This window comes from Alosa alosa, chromosome 14 (assembly GCF_017589495.1).
Source record: "Alosa alosa isolate M-15738 ecotype Scorff River chromosome 14, AALO_Geno_1.1, whole genome shotgun sequence".
NCBI lineage: Eukaryota > Metazoa > Chordata > Actinopteri > Clupeiformes > Clupeidae > Alosa > Alosa alosa.
This window is the reverse complement of record NC_063202.1, coordinates 33,600,201-33,622,207: the sequence shown is the minus strand read 5'-3', so window position 1 is coordinate 33,622,207 and position 22,007 is coordinate 33,600,201. Positions and strand designations below refer to the sequence as shown.

Sequence of the window (22,007 nt, the reverse complement as noted above, 5' to 3'; positions counted from 1 at the left end):
AAGTGGGCATATAGATTACAGTAATAGGATAATTGAATGTTTAAGTAGCCCCCATTGACTGATTTAGTGTATGCCTAATCCTGTTAACATTTCAGATGCAACACCATTGCCAAACGCACATGGCAGCAGGTGAAATTGTAACACAAACACATTATTCAGAATAGTAGGTTTATATAGTTATAGCTTGCATTAATATTTATTAATTATGAAAACATGTAGGCCTAGTATGCTTATAGCCTTCACTTGGCCTCTGTTTTACAGCTAACAAGAAAAATGTGTCTTTGAACACTAGCCTACTGTAAGGAGTGTTTTACAGTAGCAGAGGAATTGGCCATCGCAAATAATAGTGGAAGGCCAATTGTGGAAGGGGTTGAGGGAGGCATTCGGTCGGATTCTGGTGCTGTGGAAATGTGTAGTCTTTATGTGCAGGGTACAGTAATATGACATTCAATTCAACAAGTTTGTTAAAATGGTGATTTTTATTTATTAGGCCTACTGTAGACTATTCTTGCTCAGATGTTCAGCATACTGTAGGCCTATGTCCGATTTATTTTCGGACATACAGTATTCTTGCATCACCGATTAAATACATGATTGTCCACGTACGGGCATTGCTATGAGACGTCTTCCTAGATCATCTGACAAAGATAACGAATTCCCTCGGCTGACAATCTATATCTTCATAGAGAATATCGTCCGGGTAGTCTATATATATTTTCTGGCGGTCTCTAAAACCCCTCGCCCTCGAAGAGAGTCCCTCGATTTGGCTCCCAATGTCGTATGGATCATCCAGGTGCCTTACGACATGTCTCGGGAGAAATTATTAGTGGAGGGGTGGTACTTATAAAGGGTGTGGTTAACGGAAACCTCGGGTTAACCAAGAACATAACCTGGTCGGAGCAGGTTTGAGATGCAGGGTAAATTGCCATGGCTGCATACCTAGGTTAAAACATATACACCTAGTACGAGTTAATCGGGAAGTTCACACGTGATCAGGTTACTCTCAAAGTTACCCAGATAAGCCAGTAACCCCGCTTCGTAGTACAGGCCCCAGGCCATCTCCCTGTATACACAAAAACTTCTACAAACACACATCTTTAAAACAGGGTCAAAGATACTAGCCCCTTTCACAGTGAGATCACACAAAAGGGGAGACATATTTTTGCCGCATCAAAAGAGGTGAAAATTTGCCAGCCTGCAGATCTGTTCACATGATCCGGCATTTTGGGGAGCCAGGAGGCAGGACCAGCTAACAAATTAACCCTCTAACCGCCCATGTCGCAATATTGCGACAAGCGTCATTACTGAATAAAACAGACGATAGACGCGAGTACAGTGTAAAATCTCATTTGTACTCTTGACCACTTGTTGGCAGACACCAAGAGCTTCGATTCAAGCTCAACCTTTCTTCAGGAAGTTCGCGAAAACACGCGAGAAACACACGAAGAAGACGTGCATTTCCTCCATAACACGGAAGCGATGCGGGCCTTAGTTTTGCACAAATTGAAGCAGAAATACACCAAATGTTGAAAAAAAAATTCACGTGTGATGAAGTCTTGGGTCTGTTATTCACCTATTCTGATTCTGAAGGAGAATATCTGCCTTTTGGAGAATATGACCGATCGTTTATTGACTGATAGTCACGGAGCGAGAGGGAGTTAAGTCATTTAGAGACGAATGACCGCTTCGCAGTAAGTGCATCATAACAAAGGGACGCCAGACCCTCTTGTAACAGCTGTACTCAGTGATACTGCAGACTCGTAAAAGTAGTTAGAAAATAAGGCAGAAAAACGACAACTTTCCTCATGCTGCTTCCTTGGATGTTGGAATGTTGGAATGTGCAAAAATGTACAAACAATCAAGAGGATGCCTTCTTGTATGTGATTTCTGCAACAGTGATACTGCAAACGTGTTGATAGCCTATTGTTGATTTATATGCTGTAGCCTAAAGCATGTAGCCTAGCCTACAGAAAACACTTAATTGATGTGATATAATGATAACTTGTATGCCTACAATGGTTTATTAAACATCATAGTCATTTATAAGTCAGTCACCATGTTCATGTTAATGAATAGGAAGGACACCTAAACGATAGCCATAAACCAAAATTTCGCGCAGTATCTGCCGTGAGTCCCTATGCGTGAATCACAAGCTCCTTCCAGCTGACTGGCAAATCTCGTGGACAGTCAGTCGCGATCGATTATTTAATAAACAAATGTGAATTACGAACAATAATAAAAAGCTTCTACCTAATGTGACTATTTTTTCCATGAACTGTAAAAGAAAACACGTTTTTTTCCAGCTGTATTCTCCATAAAGAGTAAAGTAAATTATGTACTTATTTCCGGAATTGACGTCACTTCCTGGACTCGTCTGAGGCTGGTCTAATGGGTCTGAGGTCTCTCAATGACTTAACCCCTACTGCATGGAGCGTCTGTGAATGGAGGTGCGTCTTTTTCGACAGTGCCATACCATGCTTATTTCGACCCTCTGCCCAACATAGCTGGAGGTGCCAGTGACAAGTAGTGATGATAGTGTCTGTAATCGACGTGGTATAGACAGCAGGGGTTGTAAAAATAGGGCTCTGAAGAACTTCAAAGTCACCCGCGATATGGAACTGATTTGACCAGGCTACTTTATTGTATAGTAGCATAGGGTTTGTGATTATAGTAATAGTTTACTATTGTTGGTTTACATGTGGGTCATTCTGTGTCAAATCACCCAGTTGCTGGCAGGTCACCCTCTCCCAAAAAATCTGAAAAAAATCACAGCTGTTTGTAGACCAAACCTCTGCAAAGCTCTGAAAATGGCTATAAATTCATTATGTGAAAAAACATCACCACCTTTGAGGGCTTGTCATTCAAAAAGTATGTGACACAAATTCATCAGATTTTTTTCCCACTCATGTATGGATTATAAGGTCATGTCCATGCATTAACTTTGGTTGTTAACATTATCATATTGTCAGAGCATTTTTATTAAATTGGGCTTGATTTTCAAAAAGCCCATTTTCATCTTCTCATTTCACCACGTGGACAGTTAACAGGATTTTTAATTTTTTTTACCATATATCATTCTGCATGTGAGGATCATCTGCCCAGAATTTGGGCTTGTTGCTGAGTTTCTTCATTGAGATAAGATTTTTTACAAATATTGTCTATAAATCCACTGAATTTGTACTTTATCTGCAGTACCACTTTGCACCACATGTGGTGCTCTTTTAATACAATGGAAGTCAATGGAAAAGTAAGAGAGTCACTTGTTTGCTGCACATATCCAATCTAAACACACAGTTTATGGTTCATATGGTTCAAGTAAAAAGGGGTTTCAGTGCATTGTCAGATGCAGAAAAATCAAAACTAAAGATTTATCATCTTTTTACAAATGCCTATTGGATCCACGAGTCCTCAAACCTTGTTAGGAATACTTGTGATGGAAACACACATGGTCATCTTCATCAAGTGAAATACCTTGATGAACTGAATTTTAGAAACCCATTGTTTCTTGAATATGTTCCAACTTCTTTCCCAGATCACATGGAGACAAAGTACTGATCTCCATCTTGATGCTCTTTGTCTATGTATCACAGAGGACTGCATCCCAAGCATATGAGGACATAGACTTTGCCTAACCAGCTGGCTAGAAATTATTAAAGTGCTCACATAGGCACTGATAGGTTGAAGCTGGTGTAGAAAACTCATTACAAAGATGGTAATTATGCTAAATCCTCTTGCTGCTTGTATGATGATGACCAGTCAGTCTTATGTGTGTATAATTTACTTGATCAGTTTATTTTCTCTAAATAAGATTTATGTATGAGTAGTATGTTGTTCATGTTGCAATAATTATTTGGACCAATTCAACTATGAACCATAAACTGTGTGTTTAGATTGGATATGTGCAGCAAACAAGTGACTCTCTTACTCTTCCATTGACTTCCATTGTATTAAAAGAGCACCACATGTGGTGCAAAGTGGTACTGCAGATCCAATACAAATTCAGTGGATTTATAGACAATATTTTAAAAAAATCTTATCTCAATGAAGAAACTCAGCAACAAGCCCAACTTTTGGGCAGATGATCCTCACATACAGAATGATATATGGTAACATTTTAAAAAATCCTGTTAACTGTCCACGTGGTGAAATGAGAAGATGAAAACAGGCTTTTTGAAAATCAAGCCCAATTTTAAAAAAATGCTCTGAAAATATTAAAATTATAACAACCAAAGTTAATGCATGGACAGGACCTTATAATACATACATGAGTAGGAAAGAAATCTGATGAATTTGTGTCACATACTTTTTGAATGAGAAGCCCTCAAAGGTGATGATGTCTTTTCACATTATGAATTTATAGCCATTTTCAGAGCTTTCCAGAGGGGAAAGTACACAAGATACGTCTGATCCGATTGGATTTTTTAATTCAACAGGAAAATGTACTTCCATTCACATAGTTTCACTAATGTGTGGGAAATACCAAAAGAGCCAATAATGCTGGAAGTTGAACAAAAAGGATTGTTCACCACAATGCTTAAAATGACTTGAAGTTTCAAAGGGCTGTAGTTTTGCAACAATTAGTTATACAGATATACTATTTAAGATCTATACATGGATTTGGTCTACAAAAACCTGTGATTTTTTTCAGATTTTTTCGGAGAGGGTCACCTGCCAAATTGCGCTGAAATTGGGTGATTTCACACGGAATGACCCATGTGACTGTTTTCCTGTTCATTTGTTATGTCGGTGAAATCACAAAAAAAGAAAGTAAAACTGCTCAAATATGTTCAACATCTAGTATTTACTGAAATGTGCATAATCCACGGTGGTTGCCATCCAGTGACATCATAATATGCAAATTAGATGAGTAAATGTATCCCCTTCATAAACTTCTGGTCATACTCAATGATTTTCACATTTACAGTAGGACTTTATCTCTGACCACTTGCAAGCCATGGCCTTTTGAAATTTTGATGTAAAAATCCAATTTATATTTTTTAAACCCTGGCGACTAAAGGGTTAAAACGTGACGTGCAACAGGAGGCGTGTAGAGTGATAGTCGTAGGCCTTATTATGGAGGAGTATCTCGCTGCAGCCTGTGGGAAGGCAGGGTTTGAGATCAAGCCCAGCCCACATCTAAGTCAGCCAGGTTTTTTTTTAATACATCACGCAGTTTAAAACCGCTGGCCGCGAGAGGGAGGCAGAGAGAGAGCCAGGACTCGTGAGCGAGCTGCAACATTCTATTAACCAGCAACTTACTGCAAAACACGTTCTACTGTGTATTCAACACATAAACTGTGGATTCAAACCAGTGCAACAACTCGCAACAGCACCAATATTTCCATAAGAACGCCGGTGTCACAATACTCGTTTGTCAGATATGAACTAGCTAGCTGGCTAGCTAGCCAGCAAAGTTAGCCACCCAGATAGCAAGAGGCTGGCGGCAGCCGGCAGACCAGTTACACCGGTTACATAGTTCGCTGTCCGCTGAGTTTTTGCACATCGGTTCTACTGCGGTCCGCTGGGCTAACGAGCCGCAGCTTTCACAACCTAATCTTTATTCATTTATACGGCAGACCGATATCTGCTTGCTATCTGGGCAGTAGCCTATATTTGAGATTAGGATATGTCTAGTTTGATCTAACCGGTTACACAACATTTGGTTGTAATGGAGACTGAATTCTTGCTGTTAAACTGATAGTCTATCATAATGAAACAAGACACCATTCTATTTTTGAGGGCTAAATTAAATGAAATATGGCTCGTTTTCTCGTTTAAACACATCAATATTTAAAATAACCAAATTTTTGAATTTGCATATTGTTTCAAAACTGGAAATCAAATAAACAAAAAAGTACATGGACTCATTTACAGTAACTAGCATACATGAAAACTTTACTGTTGCTGCATGAACTGTCGTTTGTCTTTAGCCTACATCATCAGTTTCCATAATCTAATATGAAACAAGATGCTATATTATCTTCGTTACCAGGCTGTCTTGGTCTGTTCGAGCGTATGTGGAGTGACGTAGATAAAAGATGATTGAGTTGGATGTGGGCGGGGCTTGATGTACTGCAGCGAGATGTACTTGTTATTACAGTGGGCAGTGCTTCGACTTGGCCAGCTTCACTCGCGCGTGGTATCACGCAACTTTAATTTGTATTTTCCTGCAACAACCCAAACAACCGGTAGATGGCTCAATTGAGCAGAGTGTCTCATAAACAGAAATGGAGCCTGAAAAACCCTACACAGACTTCACTACAGACTTTAGCAGACTGGTTTAGAAATAATTTAATAGCCAGAAATATGCCTGCCCTGCCCTAATAAAGAAATATTTGCTTAACTGCGAGTGAATCCCGTTTGCAGCCGTAGAAGAAATGCAGGACAAATTAAACATTCTGGTTTTCTCCGAGTGCAACGATGATAAATATAGAGCATATTAACCTCCGTTGCTCAGCCAAATGCCTTCCTGTTACGTCCTGTTATCACGGAGTTACAGGCGATAAACGATTTTTGATGGTCACAAGTTTACTTCATTAGCGGTTTATTTTTTTGATTATTAAAGAGTGTTTTTCATTTAAAGGTTTGACTCGTGCTTATTCAGTAGAGCATTTAGTGCTTTTCCCAATCCCAGACGTTCACATTGCATGTTTGTTTGTAATGGATGCAACCGCGAGATAGGCTACGCATTTTGACGGCAATGAGTTGTTAACAGACATGAACCAAGACATATAGCCCAGCAGCAATCTAGGGACTGTTCGTTATTTATTGAAGGGGCCACCGGAGGAATTTTGAGTGCTTCAGTCAAAAGTTGCATGACCCTCCCTTGCCTGCTAGAAATTGTTCAATGACCCTCCGACAGAATTGTTAAAAAAGACATAACCCTCCCCTGCTGCTAGCAACTGGAATCCATGCATTTCCACAGAATTATTTTTTGGAATCTGATCCCCTGAATATCACACCTGTTCATTCTTACTCGTCGCTCGACTTATCGTGACTAAATTCAAGATGGCTGCAAACGCTAAACTTCATGAAGATACTGTCTGTATAAATCGTCTTGTAAGTAAACTACCAGTGCTTTTTCAAAGTTCTCAATGTCTCATTTTAAATGTCAGGGCCCTCGGAAGTCTACCAATGAAGTGTGGAGATACATTGAGCCTCGTAAATGGTGTAAAACAGTGATTTATTTGCATGCCTAGCCCGATGCCGAAGCACCACCATTGAAAAAGCTGTTGGTAGCATCGGCTAACTAGCGCCAGATTTTGGAGTGCAGGGGACAAGCCGAGATGGGCTATGAGACATACGTTCACACTCGGTATCATGTTTCAACACACTTTAGGTCAATATCACACCAGAATTCTCCTTTAAGATGCAGTCCTGATAGTAAGGCCATTCTTAGGTCATGCAGACAATAAACAAATTACAATCTCTGTAAATGCCGGTCTGCTAAGCACTATAAATAAACCAAATTATGGAACAGAGGCAGAGATCCATGTCAGTACTTACCAGCAGGTACCCCCTAAACTGGTTGTATATTATGGCAGTGAGTAAGTTCATCAGAAAATATGTTCCTGGTGGAAGAAAAACATATCATAAAATTTAGCTTTCATTACAAAACCCGCCATAGCAAGAATCAAGAACTGTATTTGTCACATACATAAATGAAAAGTACAACAGCATGATTCTAAGATGGCACTGCAGATGGAAACACCTGTACTGTGCTGTCTAGTATTTTCTTTGTTATTGCTTATTCTCCATCATCTCGTTTTCATGCCGGGAATAACGGTTTTCAGTTTATTGCCCAAATTCCATTTATGTCAATATTCCGTTTAACCTGTTTACAAGCAAGTAGAAGGTCACGTTTTGAACATAATTCCTGTTTACATAGCAATCAACATTATTCCGAATAAGTCAATGACGCGGCCTATAAATAGTCTCCCAACGGCATGATGTAAATCTTTGACTGAACAGGAACTCCATGACATTTAAGTCTTTACAAGGATACAAGGATACAAGAAAGTTTATTGTCACATGCATATAGTTACTGGAAGTAAGAAATGCAGTGAAATTATGTCTGGTGTCAGCCTATTTGTGCATTAATGGGGGGTTTAGTAGATTAAGTGGCAAGGGCTGCATAAAAAGGTGGGGGAGGATTGGGATTGGGTGGGGGCACCAACAAGGAGCACCCAAGAGCAACAGGGGGCAAGGAAAAACTCCCTTACCAAGGAAGAAACCCTGGGCAGATCCACGGCTCAAGGGCTAACCCAACTGCCAGGGGTCTTGGTGTGTGTGTTGGGGGATGACAGGGGAGATGGGATAGTGTGCTGTGTATGTGGGGAGAGGGCAGTGTGCAATATGTGTGTTGGGGAAGCTTCCTCATGAGACAATGTGCTGTGTATTGGGGGGGGCAGTGTGCTGTAAGTATGTTGGGGATGTGTGTTGGAGAAGCTTCCTGATGAAATAATGTGCTGTGTATGTAGGGGGGGCAGGGACTTACTATTGCAAGCAGAGTACTGTATGTATGATGTATGTGAGTGATGACAGTGAAGATGTGTGTGTGTGGGGCTTAGAGGGGAGGAGCAGTGACTATGTGTGTGTGTGTGTAGTGTGTGTGTGGGCAGTGTGCTGTAAGTATGTTGGGGATGTGTGTTGAGAAGCTTCCTGATGAAATAATGTGCTGTGTATGTAGGGGGCAGGGACTTGCTATTGCAAGCAGAGTACTGTATGTATGATGTATGAGAAAGGCTAGGCAATCAAGGACATGGGTAGATGGAGGAGAAATCAAAAATAATAAATAAAAAGTTCTATGGAGATGTGCAAAAGTTGGAGAAAGTCAGATATGTGTATGTGTGTGTGTGTTTTGACGTGTGATGAAATAAGAAAATAAATAAAAGGTCTGTAGCATAGGGAGAGGGATGTAAAAGTGCTAAAAGTCTTGTAGGTGTGTGTGTGTGGGGGGGGGGGGTCATGAGTGCTGAGTAGTGAATGAGTGCAAAGTCAGTATAGTGTGAGTTCAGAGTTGGGAAATGTTTGAGAGTGCTGAGGAGTGAATGTGTGCAAAGTCAGTATAGTGTGAGTTCAGAGTTGGGAAATGTTTGAGAGTGCTGAGGAGTGAATGTGTGCAAAGTCAGTATAGTGTGTCTTTGATGCAAGACATAAGTTGATTGCAAGACATAAGTTTGTCTCCTCGTGTTTCCAAAAGTGTGCGTGTTGTTTCGCCATGATTAGGAAAGAGAGAGACAATTGGTTCATTTTATCCTAATTCTGTGCGAATTGAGCATGCGCAGGTCTACAACACTCTTCTTTCTGTGAGCATATTCCGTTTAAGGTGTTTTCATGACCCAATATTCCGTTTAGAACAGGCATATGCTAGGGTGTGCAAACGGTTTATTAGTAAACCGAATATGGCCTTTTTCGGTTTATTTCAATCAGAATAAGGTGTTTACAAGACACATGCATATTTGGTTTATTCCCAATAATCTGATTCGAAGCTATTTATTAGTAGGAGATTTGGTGGATGAAAGAATGAGGAGCATGACGAAATCCATCCTCAGTAACAGGAGCCACCCGCTGCATGACACTGTGGTCGCCCAGCAAAGCAGCCGCAGTGACCGACTCCTCTCCATGAGCTGCAGGACTGAGAGGTTCGGGAGGTCATTTATTCCGGCCACCATAAGACTACATAACGGACCTGCTTGAAGTTTATTAATTATTTACATGTACTACTAATGACAGTAGCTTGTTTTGGGCCTCTTTAATTTTATTTTATTAACTGTTGTCATCAGGGTTTTATGAGTGTATCGCAGTGTGAATGCTTGTTGGTAGACAACACATGACTGCTGGACATCTGAATTTCCCCTGCGGGGATGAATAAAAGTATCTATCTATCTATTGGCTGCATGAAAATGTAGTGATTGTTTGGTCGCGCAAATCCAATCAATTTCAAGAGAGAACTGATAAATATCAGGCAGTTCACTCCAGACAGCCTGCCACCATATATTCCAAACCCAGGAAGTTTTCTGGACATTTTAGTTGGAAGAACTGTAGCGAAGGAGACCGGTAAATTCAGGTCTGATTCCATTGATTCACCTGGCTAGTCTTCACTCCTTGCCAATAAAATGGATGAGTTGCATTTCAAATCAGTGAATCCACCCCCAACAAGAGATCACATATGCAATTTCCAACAACACTACATAGATTGCATAATGGCTGATTAAGCAAATACTGCATAATGGATTGAGAAAATACTGCAACTAAAGTGTACATTCATTATTAGTCCTCCATGGATATTAAACTAAGGCTGTCAAAATAACGTGTTAATTTTGATTAATTAATTACAGAAAAAATAACATGTTAATAAATTAACACTTATTAATCACATTTCGCAGTGACCTTTGACCCAGTGCAGTTCTGGCTACAGTGACTGAAGGAGGCTGACGAGAAAGCGCTGTTTTGTCCAGTGAATAGAACATTTAACCTACATTTAAAAAAACACCCAGATGGAACTGTTGACAGGAGCATGTTCTCTGTGATTTCTGCAGTAAGGAATTTCTGTAACAACTCAATGCAAGCAAAACGGAAGGTACAGGTTTGCACACCCCTTGATAATAATAAATAATGCTAGCCGTCAGCCTTGTCAACGTTAACTTCGCAAACTTATTGGTTAGGCTACTTACTATAGGCTACATATCACCGACTAACTAACTAACTGATGAATTACCTTGGTGTTAGGGTACTGCAAACGTCAACAGTGAGTTGAAACTTTAGTCATTTGCATTTACCATGCTAAAAAACATCTTGTGAGAATCGTGAAACACTTTATCAGTAGATATAGCTCTTTGGAAATAGTTTTTGCCTGTTGTTAGTCCTTTTCCTCCACAACAAAAGCATTTTCATTGTGTACAGAGGGAACAAGTCATGAGAAGTAGGCTATTTACACAATGGCAAAGTAAAATAGAAATATATCGCGACTCTAGGGGGAGCTCTAGAGAAATATATTGTGAGAAATATATCGCGACTCTAGGTACACTTTGCCAGATTTTCACCTTAATATAACCTTTCAGAAGGTAAACAAACTTATAATAGGTGAATTGTTCACCTAGCATAGCGATACAGCATAGACGTAGCGAGTCGCTACCGAGAAAACCACCAAAGCAATTTTTAAGAACGGCGGCCCGCCAAATCTCGCAGGAATCGTGAAACATTACCTTGTCAGTAGATATAGCTCTTTGGAGATAGTTTTTACCTATTGATAGTCTTTCACCTCTACAACAAAAGCATTTTCATTGTGTACAGGGGGGACAAGTCACAAAAACTTTGCTAAATAACGACAGGGTAAAATATAAATATCCTGCAACTCTAGAGGGAGCTCTACAGTTGCCAAAATACCTAAACCTGTATAGTGTACCTTTAAAGTCTATAATGTTGGTTTAGCTTTCCATTGATTTACTCATCTGGCAACATTTTATTGAAATATTTTTAAAATTCATTCATAGCAAAATGGATGCATGTGATTCATTTCAATTAATTCATTACAGAGTATGTAATTACTTAGATTTTGTTTTAATCGGTTGACAGCCCTAATAATAACATGGACCTACTGGACCACCTGTACACAGTTCTAAAAGATTCACTAAAAGACAACGGTGTGTAGTTGAAGAAAACAGAAACTCTTGCATAGTTGTAGGGGTTTCTATCTGGGCCAAGGTAGTGTAGTGGATAAGGAGCTGGACTAGCATGCAGTAGCCTGAAAAGTTGGGGGTTCGATTCCCGGCTTTCACTGTTATGTCAATGGCCTTCAATTTAATCGACATGTGTACGTCGCTTGTCTGCTAAATGAATGAATGTGAATGTAATCTTTACAACTCATTTGAAAATGTGTTGCAAGGCATAGAAAGTTCTCACTTTAGATAAGCTCACAAAATATCATTAACTAACCACTTGTAATCCCTGAGTTAATCATGAATTATAGTATTAGGAAGTTTAAAGTTGGTTTATAAAATGTGTATCATCACCCTAACTAATCATTAGTGCATGTGTATATTGCATAATTTATTAAGTATTAACAATAATTCATAAACATATTTTAGATATAGGCTTATTTACTATGAATAAACCATTTATAACTGTGTGTACAAATATTTTATTTATGAGAATTAACATGGGAACAACGGTTTACAAATGATGAACAAAGCATTTTGTAATAGTTTGCAACTGGTTTATAATAAGAAAATGATTTCATTATAAGTAGTTGTTTCATTACTTATTAAGTATAAATCATGTACTTACAAACATGTTTTTTGGATAGGCTTATTTACTATGAACAACCCATTTATAATTGTTTGAACAAATGCTTTACTGATGATAAATTATGTATGAACAAGAAATTACTATTGGTGAACAAACCATTAACTAATAAGTAACAAAGGCTTAATAAATGATGAATTGTGTGTAGTTATTATAAAGTGTTACCGGTTATTCAGAATAAAATCTGCTTGTTTGCTAAATATTTGATGATTTTTTTTGTGTCCCATGGTTTGACTTACCACCCCGTTAATTAACAGTACTTACCGTGCCACTATTTGGTTCCTTAATGCTCAGACACCTTGCAGAGACCTTTACTAAATACACCTTTATCAAATGCACTTTATAGACTGCACAAGACACTTCATATACTATATGAAGTTGAATTAGCAAAAGGTCTTTACAGCTTTTTACTGGTTTGAATGATTGTCTGTTTGATTCTTTTATGTATTTTATGTATTGTATGTTCCTGAGTATGTATTGCCTTTTTAACTGGATTGGCACCGAGACAAATTCCAATCAACTGTGTTGACATGGCAATAAAGTATTGAATTGGAATTGGAATTTGAACTTGTTTTGTCTGTAAATAGCATAATGTTACTTGAAATGAAATCACAAAGACAATTTTTAATAATGCCTGTAGAACACTTAGAAACTAAGCAGGAAAATTCTGACATTCTTTTACATTGTTTATTTGTTGTTTTTTCATTATGATTGTATGTTAAGTCAATAACTTGACCGTACCAGCACTGATAATAACACTGGCAGTGTGCACTGAGATTTTATGCAAGATTGCTTTACCTATGACAATAGGTCAAGGATTTCTGTTGAGTTCATACTAACCAAATACACTGAAGAGAATGAAGAAGATGGAATATCCTCTGTTTAGAGAGTATGCTGGAATCATAACTGTTGGAGCAAAATAAAAAAGCTCAGTTCAGAACAGAGGACTGAAGAAAGTGAGGCATTCTTGGATGAGAAGTGGGTAAAGTGACTGTACCATCTGGATTGTTTGCAGTAGTGAGTAGCACAAGTAATGAAGAGAGAGACGTTGGCAGGTCTCTGAAGTAGCTTTCCCACTCTCCATTGTACTCTGGATTCTGTACAGTGAATATATAGATAGGTTGAACACATATACTTTAACACTTGAAATAACTAGTGATTTGTGCCTAGAGAATATCTTAATGCATTTGACATGTACTCTGTTCCAAACCGCATACTTCTGTTCACTAGTTCGCCCTTCGGTATGTTTGCTTAAGCTAGACTAGAGCGTATGGGAAAAGTGCGTGTTTGGCAAGGTAGCTGGCCGTGGTCCTGGAGTGCCTGGAGCGGAGATCGCGATAGAGCGATGTCCGCTTGCACCCCCCTGTGTAAGGAGGATGAGTAACAGGGCAATTGGTGAAACGGAGGAGTAGGGGGAGGAGGGGGGATGATTTCGTGAACGCCGGAGCGCGTGACGTATGGCAAAGGAGGTCGGCTTAAATACCCTGCGGCGGCAGTGGGTGAGTTAATTGCTGTCAATCATCCCGAAGGCTCCTCCCGAACTTTGTTTAAGAAAAACATCATTTAGTACATTTCGATGCAGTGCACTATGTGCACCACAGCCGTACAGAGACGGAGGGGCAGGTGCTCAAATTTAAAAAAGGGGTACATGGAATACCATTTTTAAACAGTATATGCCAACATTATTCACAATTCAAACAGGAAGGGGCAAAGTAGGCGACAGCTGTAGCCTATAGGATTATTTGTTATTCTTATAATATTTGTAATTTCTTATACATGTTTAGTCGGCTCTTCCACGTGACAGAACAACTCTATATCGGTTAGGGATGTCACGCATGAAACAATGCTGCAGAAACACGAAAATACGACTTAGTAGGCTTTCATTTCAGTTCCTGTTTATCTATTGCACCTTGCAGTCTTGCATAAAATAAATATATTACTTCGTTTTTTTTATTAAAGCATGTTAGGTTGGTAGATTCACAACAATTTAATCTTCAATAAAAAAATCAGTTCACCTGAAATTGCAAAATCATAGTCTGTGACTTAAAACTCTACTACTTGTCTTTAGATGTGAGAGGGTCTAAGACTGTAGTCTTTCAAAAATCTTTTCCAAATCTTTGCAAATCTTTCCAAAGTCTGTCAGTGTAAGGAGGGCTTTAAGATTCCTTTAAATTATTACCTATCGTGCAATATATAAACAGAAACTGAAATGATAGCTTACTAAACTCAAAGTTGTATTTTCGTGTTTCTGCAGCATTGTTTCATGCGTGACATCCCTAACCGATATAGAGTCGTTCTGTCATGTGGAAGAGCCGACTAAATATGTATAAGAAATAACAAATATTATAAGAATAACAAATAATCATATAGGCTACAGCTGTCGCCTACTTTGCCCCTTCCTGTTTGGTGTTGGAGAGAGGTCACTATTGGTTTTTATAGTTCACGTCACTATTTGCATGAGCCACGACTAGAAAGACTTGCGATAATATGTTTGATATTGTTGTAACGGCAAAACTAGAAAAGGACTGACTCCGACTGACTTAAAACCGCTAAGATTGGCACCTTACACTTAACGATCTAGTTGACGGGAGCGCGCCGCGATTCCAGTACAACTCCCATGATTTCTGTCCGACTTTGGAAATTTAGTCGCCAACTGTGAAAACAGACCAAAATCGTACAATGTAAGGCCGCCATTAGGTGCCTTTCTTTTCATGATTTTGTCCCCTGTCTTTATGAAGCATTGTTGCACTGCAAAATTCAATATAATTATTTGGTAACACTTTATAATAACTACACACAATTCATCATTTATTAAGCCTTTGTTACTTATTAGTTAATGGTTTGTTCATCATTAGTAATTTCTTGTTCATACATAATTTATCATCAGTAAAGCATTTGTTCACACAATTATAAATGGTTTGTTCATAGTAAATAAGCCTATCCAAAAATATGTTTGGAAGTACATGATTTATACTTAATAAGTAATGAAACAACTACTTATAATGAAATCATTTTCTTATTAAAAACAAGTTGCAAACTATTACAAAATGCTTTGTTCATCATTTGTAAAGCATTGTTCCTATGGTAATTCTCATAAATAAAGTATTTGTACACACAGTTATAAATGGTTTGTTCATAGTAAATAAGCCTATATCTAAAATATGTTCATGTATTATTGTTAATACTTAATAAATTATGCAATATACACAGCATACAGCATTTAATAATAGTTTACAGATGTTTAATAACAGTGTGTAGTAGAAGAAAACAGAAACTCGTTGTAGGGGTTTCTATCTGGGCTAAGGTAGTGTAGTGGTTAAGGAGCTGGGCTAGCGTGCAGTAGCCTGAAAGTTGTCGGTTCAATTCCCGGCTTCCACCGTTGTGCCCTTGAGCAAGGTACTTAACCCCAAGTTGCTCTGGGGACAATGTGATCCCTTGTAATATAGCTGACATATGTAAGTCACTTTGGTCAAAAAGTGTCTGCTAAATGTAATGTAATGTAATGTAAACATATTTAAGATATAGGCTTATTAACTATGTATAACTGTGTGAAGAAATGCTTTACTGATGATAAATTAGAAATTACTAATGATGAACAAACCATTAACTAATAAGTAACAAAGGCTTAATAAATGATGAATTGTGTGTAGTTATTATAAAGTGTTACCCATAAGAAAACATGATACACACAATGTAAGTGTGTGAACAGCAACCTGAATTGACATTAATCTAGCTTTTAGTCAGCTTTCTATAGCTGTTGGCTTTGTGGCTGATACTTAAACATGCTTTAATAAAAAACTAAATAATTTCTATAAGGGAGGCTATTGGAACGCGCTGTTACAACTGTAGGCTACAATGATTGCAATACAAATATGCGCGTGTTAGTTTAGTTAGTTTTGTGATGTTTTGCACTTTTGCTTCATGTGTTTTCAGGTTTGAGGGCTTTTCTTGGCAAGATTGACCTTGGTAAGACTCTGCATATGTTATTTCTCCGTATGAAAAATAAAGTCAATTTTCGACACACGTCTGTTATATAGCTAGTTCAATAACAAGTGTTGCTTGTTAAAACATATGACTAGTGAAACTCAAATGATTTTAGAAATATTTAGCCAAAGCCAAAAAGTGTTAGGCTACTTTGTGCCCCGCGCTCCCCTACTGCTTGTGAAAGAAGGGGATGGGGGAGGGGGGCTTAACGTGAAAAATCTTAATGTCCCAAAACGGTAACAAGTCGTTTTGCTCCCCGCAGGTCTTCATAATGGTAGGCTACAGGAAGTGGGGGGAGGGTATGGGATGACCAGAGCCGTCTTCGCTGGAGCTGGGCTATGGACGGACTAAGCCTATGTGCAGAGTTCCTGACACAAGAAAAAGTGCGTGGTCCACCATGAAAGCCTTATCCCTCACCCGCGCATCCTAAATAGAAAAAAGATTATACCATTATAAGACTTAGTTTTCTGTCTTTGACTTAGCCTATTTTATGGAAACGATTGGGAAGAACATTTGTGCTATTCAGAAAGCATCTTCTATCGTCTTTCCAGGCGCACACAGCTCGTTACCATATAGCCTATCGACCGATAGGCTCTGCTCTTGGGTTTGGCCTCACAGCGAACTCAACCCTTGTTGCTTGCAGTTTGTTAAATAAAGCGATGCAGATTACATTATTTATTTCTGATTAATTGCGTCTTTTGATGTCTTTTGCAACATCTGCTTGTTAGGCTGGGCTACTGTCAATGTCCTGTATAGGTAAAGGCCTACAGGCTATAATCAATTAGCTAATTCATTTGTCCAGCTGTTTAAACATTTTTTCGTGCTACATTCAAACGCAAAAAGTTCTTTGATATAGTTTTTCATTGTCGTTTGAACGGCAATCAGGCATGTTGCGGTTGCAATTTAAGTGAAATGTATACAACCTATCCCACTCTGATATTTAGAGTTGTTTCGTTAAGACAATATTCTTATTTAAATGTTGGGTTCGGCAAAGGACGTTTTTTGCAACTACAGTGGGCAGTGCTTCGACTTGGCCAGCTTCCCTCGCGGTCCGCACGCAGTATCACGCGAATTTAATTTGTATTTTTCCAGTGACGCTACAACGGCGCTGCAACAACTCAAACAACCGGCAGATGTCACAATTGAGCAGGGTGTCTCGTAAAAAGAAATGGAGCCTGGAAACCCCTACACAGACTTAACTACAGACTTTAGCAGACTGGTTTAGAAATAATTTAATAGCCAGAAATATGCCTGCCTTGCCCTAATAAAGAAATATTTGGTTAACTTAACGAAAGTGAATCCTGTTTGCAGCCCAGAGAAGAAACGCAGGGGACAAATTAAACATTCTGTTTTTCTCTGAGTGCAACGATGATAGACAGACATCATTTGGACAAAATATAGAGCATATTAACCTCCGTTGCTCAGCCTAATGCCTTCATGTTACGTCCTGTTATCACGGAGTTACAGGCGATAAACTATTTTTGATGGTCACAAGTTTATTTCATTAGCGGTTTATTTTTTTGATTATTAAACAGTGTTTTTCATTTAAAGGTTTGACTTTGTGCTTATTCAGTAGAGCATTTAGTGCTCTCCCCAATCCCAGACGTTCACATTGCATGTTTGTTTGTAATGGATGCAACCGCGAGATACGCGTTTGACGGCAATGAGTTGTTAACAGACATGAACCAAGACATATAGCCCAGCAGCAACCTAGGGACTGTTCGTTATTTATTGAAGGGGCCACCACAGGAATTTTGAGTGCTTCAGTCAAAAGTTGCATGACCCTCCCTTGCCTGCTAGAAATTGACAAATAATCCCTGTGCACGGGGACCGATTTTTTGTTTTTTGATTTTTTGTTTCTGTTTTCCCGTAGAATATCCCATATTTTAATACTCTCATAACATTACAGTGGGCATCGCTTTCAAATGGCCACTTCAGTCGCGCATTACGAGGCGTGAAGCTGCGTGAAGCTTTAGTACCACTTTCAGCCACTGTGCGTCGCTCTGCCACTGTACATCGCTCTGCCTGCCGCCCCTTCTGAAAAAGCTTGATTTACCTTTATTTAGGCTACTTGGGTATGGCTCAAGGCTTGACTACACGGTGGTAACGGAAATCGAAATTTGCCGTCTACATTATTGTCAGTGTTAGGTTAATGCAACTACGCAAATAAAAACAGTGATGTGATAATTGAGCCAGTAGAGAAATAACTGTTCAGAATTAATCTGTAGCCTTGGGTAGGCTTCTGCGACGTTTTTAACAGGCTACGCTATAGAGGCTTAGACAACTATGACCCACGTTTTGGTTTCGTAAATTAATTTGCCCTATACTTCTTGACTGCAATGTAGTCAATTGACTGCTTGACATGTCATTTTTATTTTTCTGTACAATAAACAAATACATCTGCTTTATGCTGCAGAATTACATTCATATTTGGAACTTACATAGTCCAATGCATCGTTACACTACGTTAGTGTTTCCCAAAACCATAGTAGCAACGAACGTTCGCAACCACTATCATAAAGTGTAGTTACAACTACACCTCTCGACCTGTGGTAGAATGCTAGTAGAAGCATAGTTCCAGGGATCTTCATGTCAAAGACGTCACTGACGCCAGTTATTTGTTTGCAAATTAATAATTATAAATATATTTAGGTTTCTAATTGATATTTACACTTCTAACCACCATACATCCATATTTTAAAATGCCCAAGGCAGAAAATACATAAATATAATTTCACTGCATTTCTTACTTCCAGTAACTATATGCATGTGACAATAAACTTCCTTGTATCCTTGTTATTAAAAGTCAATTTGCAGCCATCTTAACCCAGATTCGAACTCTTGGACAGGGGACTGGTTACTGCTGTGCAACGGCGGCTGTCATCTGCCGGCCTAAACGCAATGCGCCACAGAAGTATGTGCAGGTGCCCGTTCACGTGCTACTAAACGTCATTAACCACCAGACTACTGATGTTTGGAAACTATCATGGTCCAAACTTACAGTACTATGTAAGTACGACAGGTTTGGGAAACAGTCGTAACTTACATGTTGGTTAGTTGAACAATGCATCCTGTTAGTAAAAAGCTAACCTCCGTAGTTGTACGGGAAACGCACCCCAGATCAGCTTTTAGGCCATTAGCAATCTGTTTATTTTATTTTATGAAGCCTACACAGTAGAACACATGCCACATTCTCACTTTCAATAGACAGATGCAATAGCCATTGGTCAAGTATTGAGTATAAAGCAATTAAGATAGTACCCTATACAAAAAGTACTTCATCATAAAAATTTGTTAAAACGAATAGCATTTTGCAACTTGACAAAACACTGGATTAAATATCGTAGGCACAGGAGACTTGAAACTTGTACATCCATTAGTCCGTGGGGAAATCACATGCCAGTTGCCTCTCCCTTCAGTGCTATGACTCGTTCGGCTGCGAGCTTGTTTCGCCAAAAAAAAACTATTGCATATATCAATGCGTCTTTGTTCATGGGTTTGGCCTCACAGCAGAGGCTTAGACAACTATGACCCACGTTTTGGTTTCGCAATTTGCCCTACTTATTGACTGCAATGTAGTCAATTGACTGCTTGACAGGTTATTTTTATTTTTCTGTACAATAAACAAATACATCTGCTTTATGCATAGAATTACGACTTGGCCAGCCTATAGAACGGGCACATTTTGGAGAGAATAGAGAATGTACACACGCAAGAATCTGTAGGCTATTTGTGGCTGGTTACCAGCAAACAATGTTTAATGCATTAACTCAAGACGTTAAACATTTTCTAAACCATCTACGTTATTTAAGTTAAAAACAGATGACATGATGCGCGTCACTGACATAATGCGCAAATAATATAGCCTAGATATTCCAATATATTCGAATACATGTGTTTATTTTAGAGGGGATATCCGAACGTCATTTTTGAGCAATTTTGACAGCCCTAGTCCACTGTAGGCTATGCCAATCGTCTATATTAACACCTTCCACCTAACCCCGGTGAGTGGGGGTCGCTATAATGCGTGTGAAATAGCACCATTGAGTAGCCTAAGCGAAATAGCCTTAAAATCGTTCCGGTGTTGTGTGCCTTCTGGTTTCTCCACCTACTGGTTTCCTTGCTCGTGCATACGCTGCAGCAGTTGTCAGACATTCACAAACAAGTTGTTTTGGGCGGTTTGAAGTCGCCATTTTCCATGAGCTTCGGCTACATTACAGCCACTTTCGAACAAAAGACATGTAAAAATATATGTTTTGAAAACTAGCATTAAACTGGATTCGATCCCATAAAAGCAACACACGCGTGACTCTCTCCATCCTGATTCCCTACTCTTTGAGCCAACTAATATGTTACGCCCGAATCAATTAACTATTGTAGGCTACCATTAATTAATAACGTAGGCAACACCCAGGTAACATGTTGTCCAGGCTATCTGAAACAAGGGGTTGCCTCTCATCTACAACAACTGGTTACCTTGGGCTGCTACAGTCGTCAGTGCACTGTGCACAGTAGGCCTATGCTACTCTTTGTGGTTGATCAACTAAAAATAAAAGATGTATTTGGTGATGACCTAAATTCTGAGAAATTAAATGGTACGAGAAACGATCTACATAGCGCACCAGACCGCGATGTCTTCGAGGGTTGAATGAAGGGAGTTTGCAAAAATTAGTGTATTTTTCAAGTCAATAAACATTCTTAATTTTCGAATGTCTTTGTCAGGAAACATCTGACTTTTAAAAACCATAGGCCTGGTAGTCGCTCAGACAAGGAGTTATAAGATAAAGGTGATACCATTTGTGTCACCTAATACAGTTCAGTGAATTAGCAAGATACCATCAGATACCATCCCCTGCACATGAAGCTGTCTGCGTGTTGTAGGCTAGATGTCTTTATATCTGCTTTACTTTTGTGAGTTGCGACCACCTAGGCTATGTTATAGACATTCTATGAGGTACCAGTGTTTAGCTGTGTCACAAAACAATACGCTTTGTCAGACTACTTTTAAAATGATATTCAGGGCTATACATTTTAAACATTCGGGGCTGAAGACCCGACAAAGCCTTGCGTTAATTCTTCAGGTGGGAAGTGTCAGGAATTTTAATACAAGAGACGCTCTCATTGGTGGTTAGTATATGGAGTAGGGAATTGACAGCAACATATCCAATCACATTATGAGAGATGCTGAATTTAACATAAACTGCGATGTTTGATTTTAAATTAATGTAAATTTAGCTGGGACTGTAAGCTGGCACACGTGGGTGCTCGATGTTTTTAGTGGGTGCCCGAGAGACGGAGCACCCACGGTATCGGCGCCCTATGACAAGCATATCTCATGGTTGCATCCATTACAAAACAAACATGCAATGTGAACGTCTGGGATTGGGGAGAGCACTAAATGCTCTTCTGAATACGCAAAAGTCAAGCCTTTAAATGAAAAACACTCTTTAATAATCAAAAAAATAAACGCTAATGAAGTAAACTTGTGACCATCAAAAATAGTTTGTCGCCTGTAACTCTGTGATAACAGGACGTAACAGGAAGGCATTTGGCTAAGCAACAGAGGTTAATATGCTCTATATTTTGTCCAAATGATGTCTGTCTATCATCGTTGCACTCGGAGAAACCAGAATGTTTAATTTGTCCTGCGTTTCTTCTACGGCTGCAAACGGGATTCACTCGCCGTTAACCAAATATTTCTTTATTAGGGCAGGGCA

General features: G+C 39.0%; 1 protein-coding gene across 2 annotated transcripts in view; it reads right to left on the bottom strand.

Annotated features, from left to right (window-relative positions):
• LOC125307118 (two pore channel protein 2-like) overlaps positions 1-22,007 on the bottom strand; it is a 278,758-nt gene that overhangs the window by 146,879 nt on the left and 109,872 nt on the right. For both annotated transcript variants that reach the window (XM_048262913.1, XM_048262914.1), the window contains exons 9-11: positions 13,304-13,403; positions 13,147-13,212; positions 7,507-7,571 (exon numbers count right to left, since the gene is read on the bottom strand). In XM_048262913.1, the coding sequence (XP_048118870.1) occupies positions 7,507-7,571; positions 13,147-13,212; positions 13,304-13,403 (231 nt within the window). The remainder of the gene's footprint in view (positions 1-7,506; positions 7,572-13,146; positions 13,213-13,303; positions 13,404-22,007) is intronic.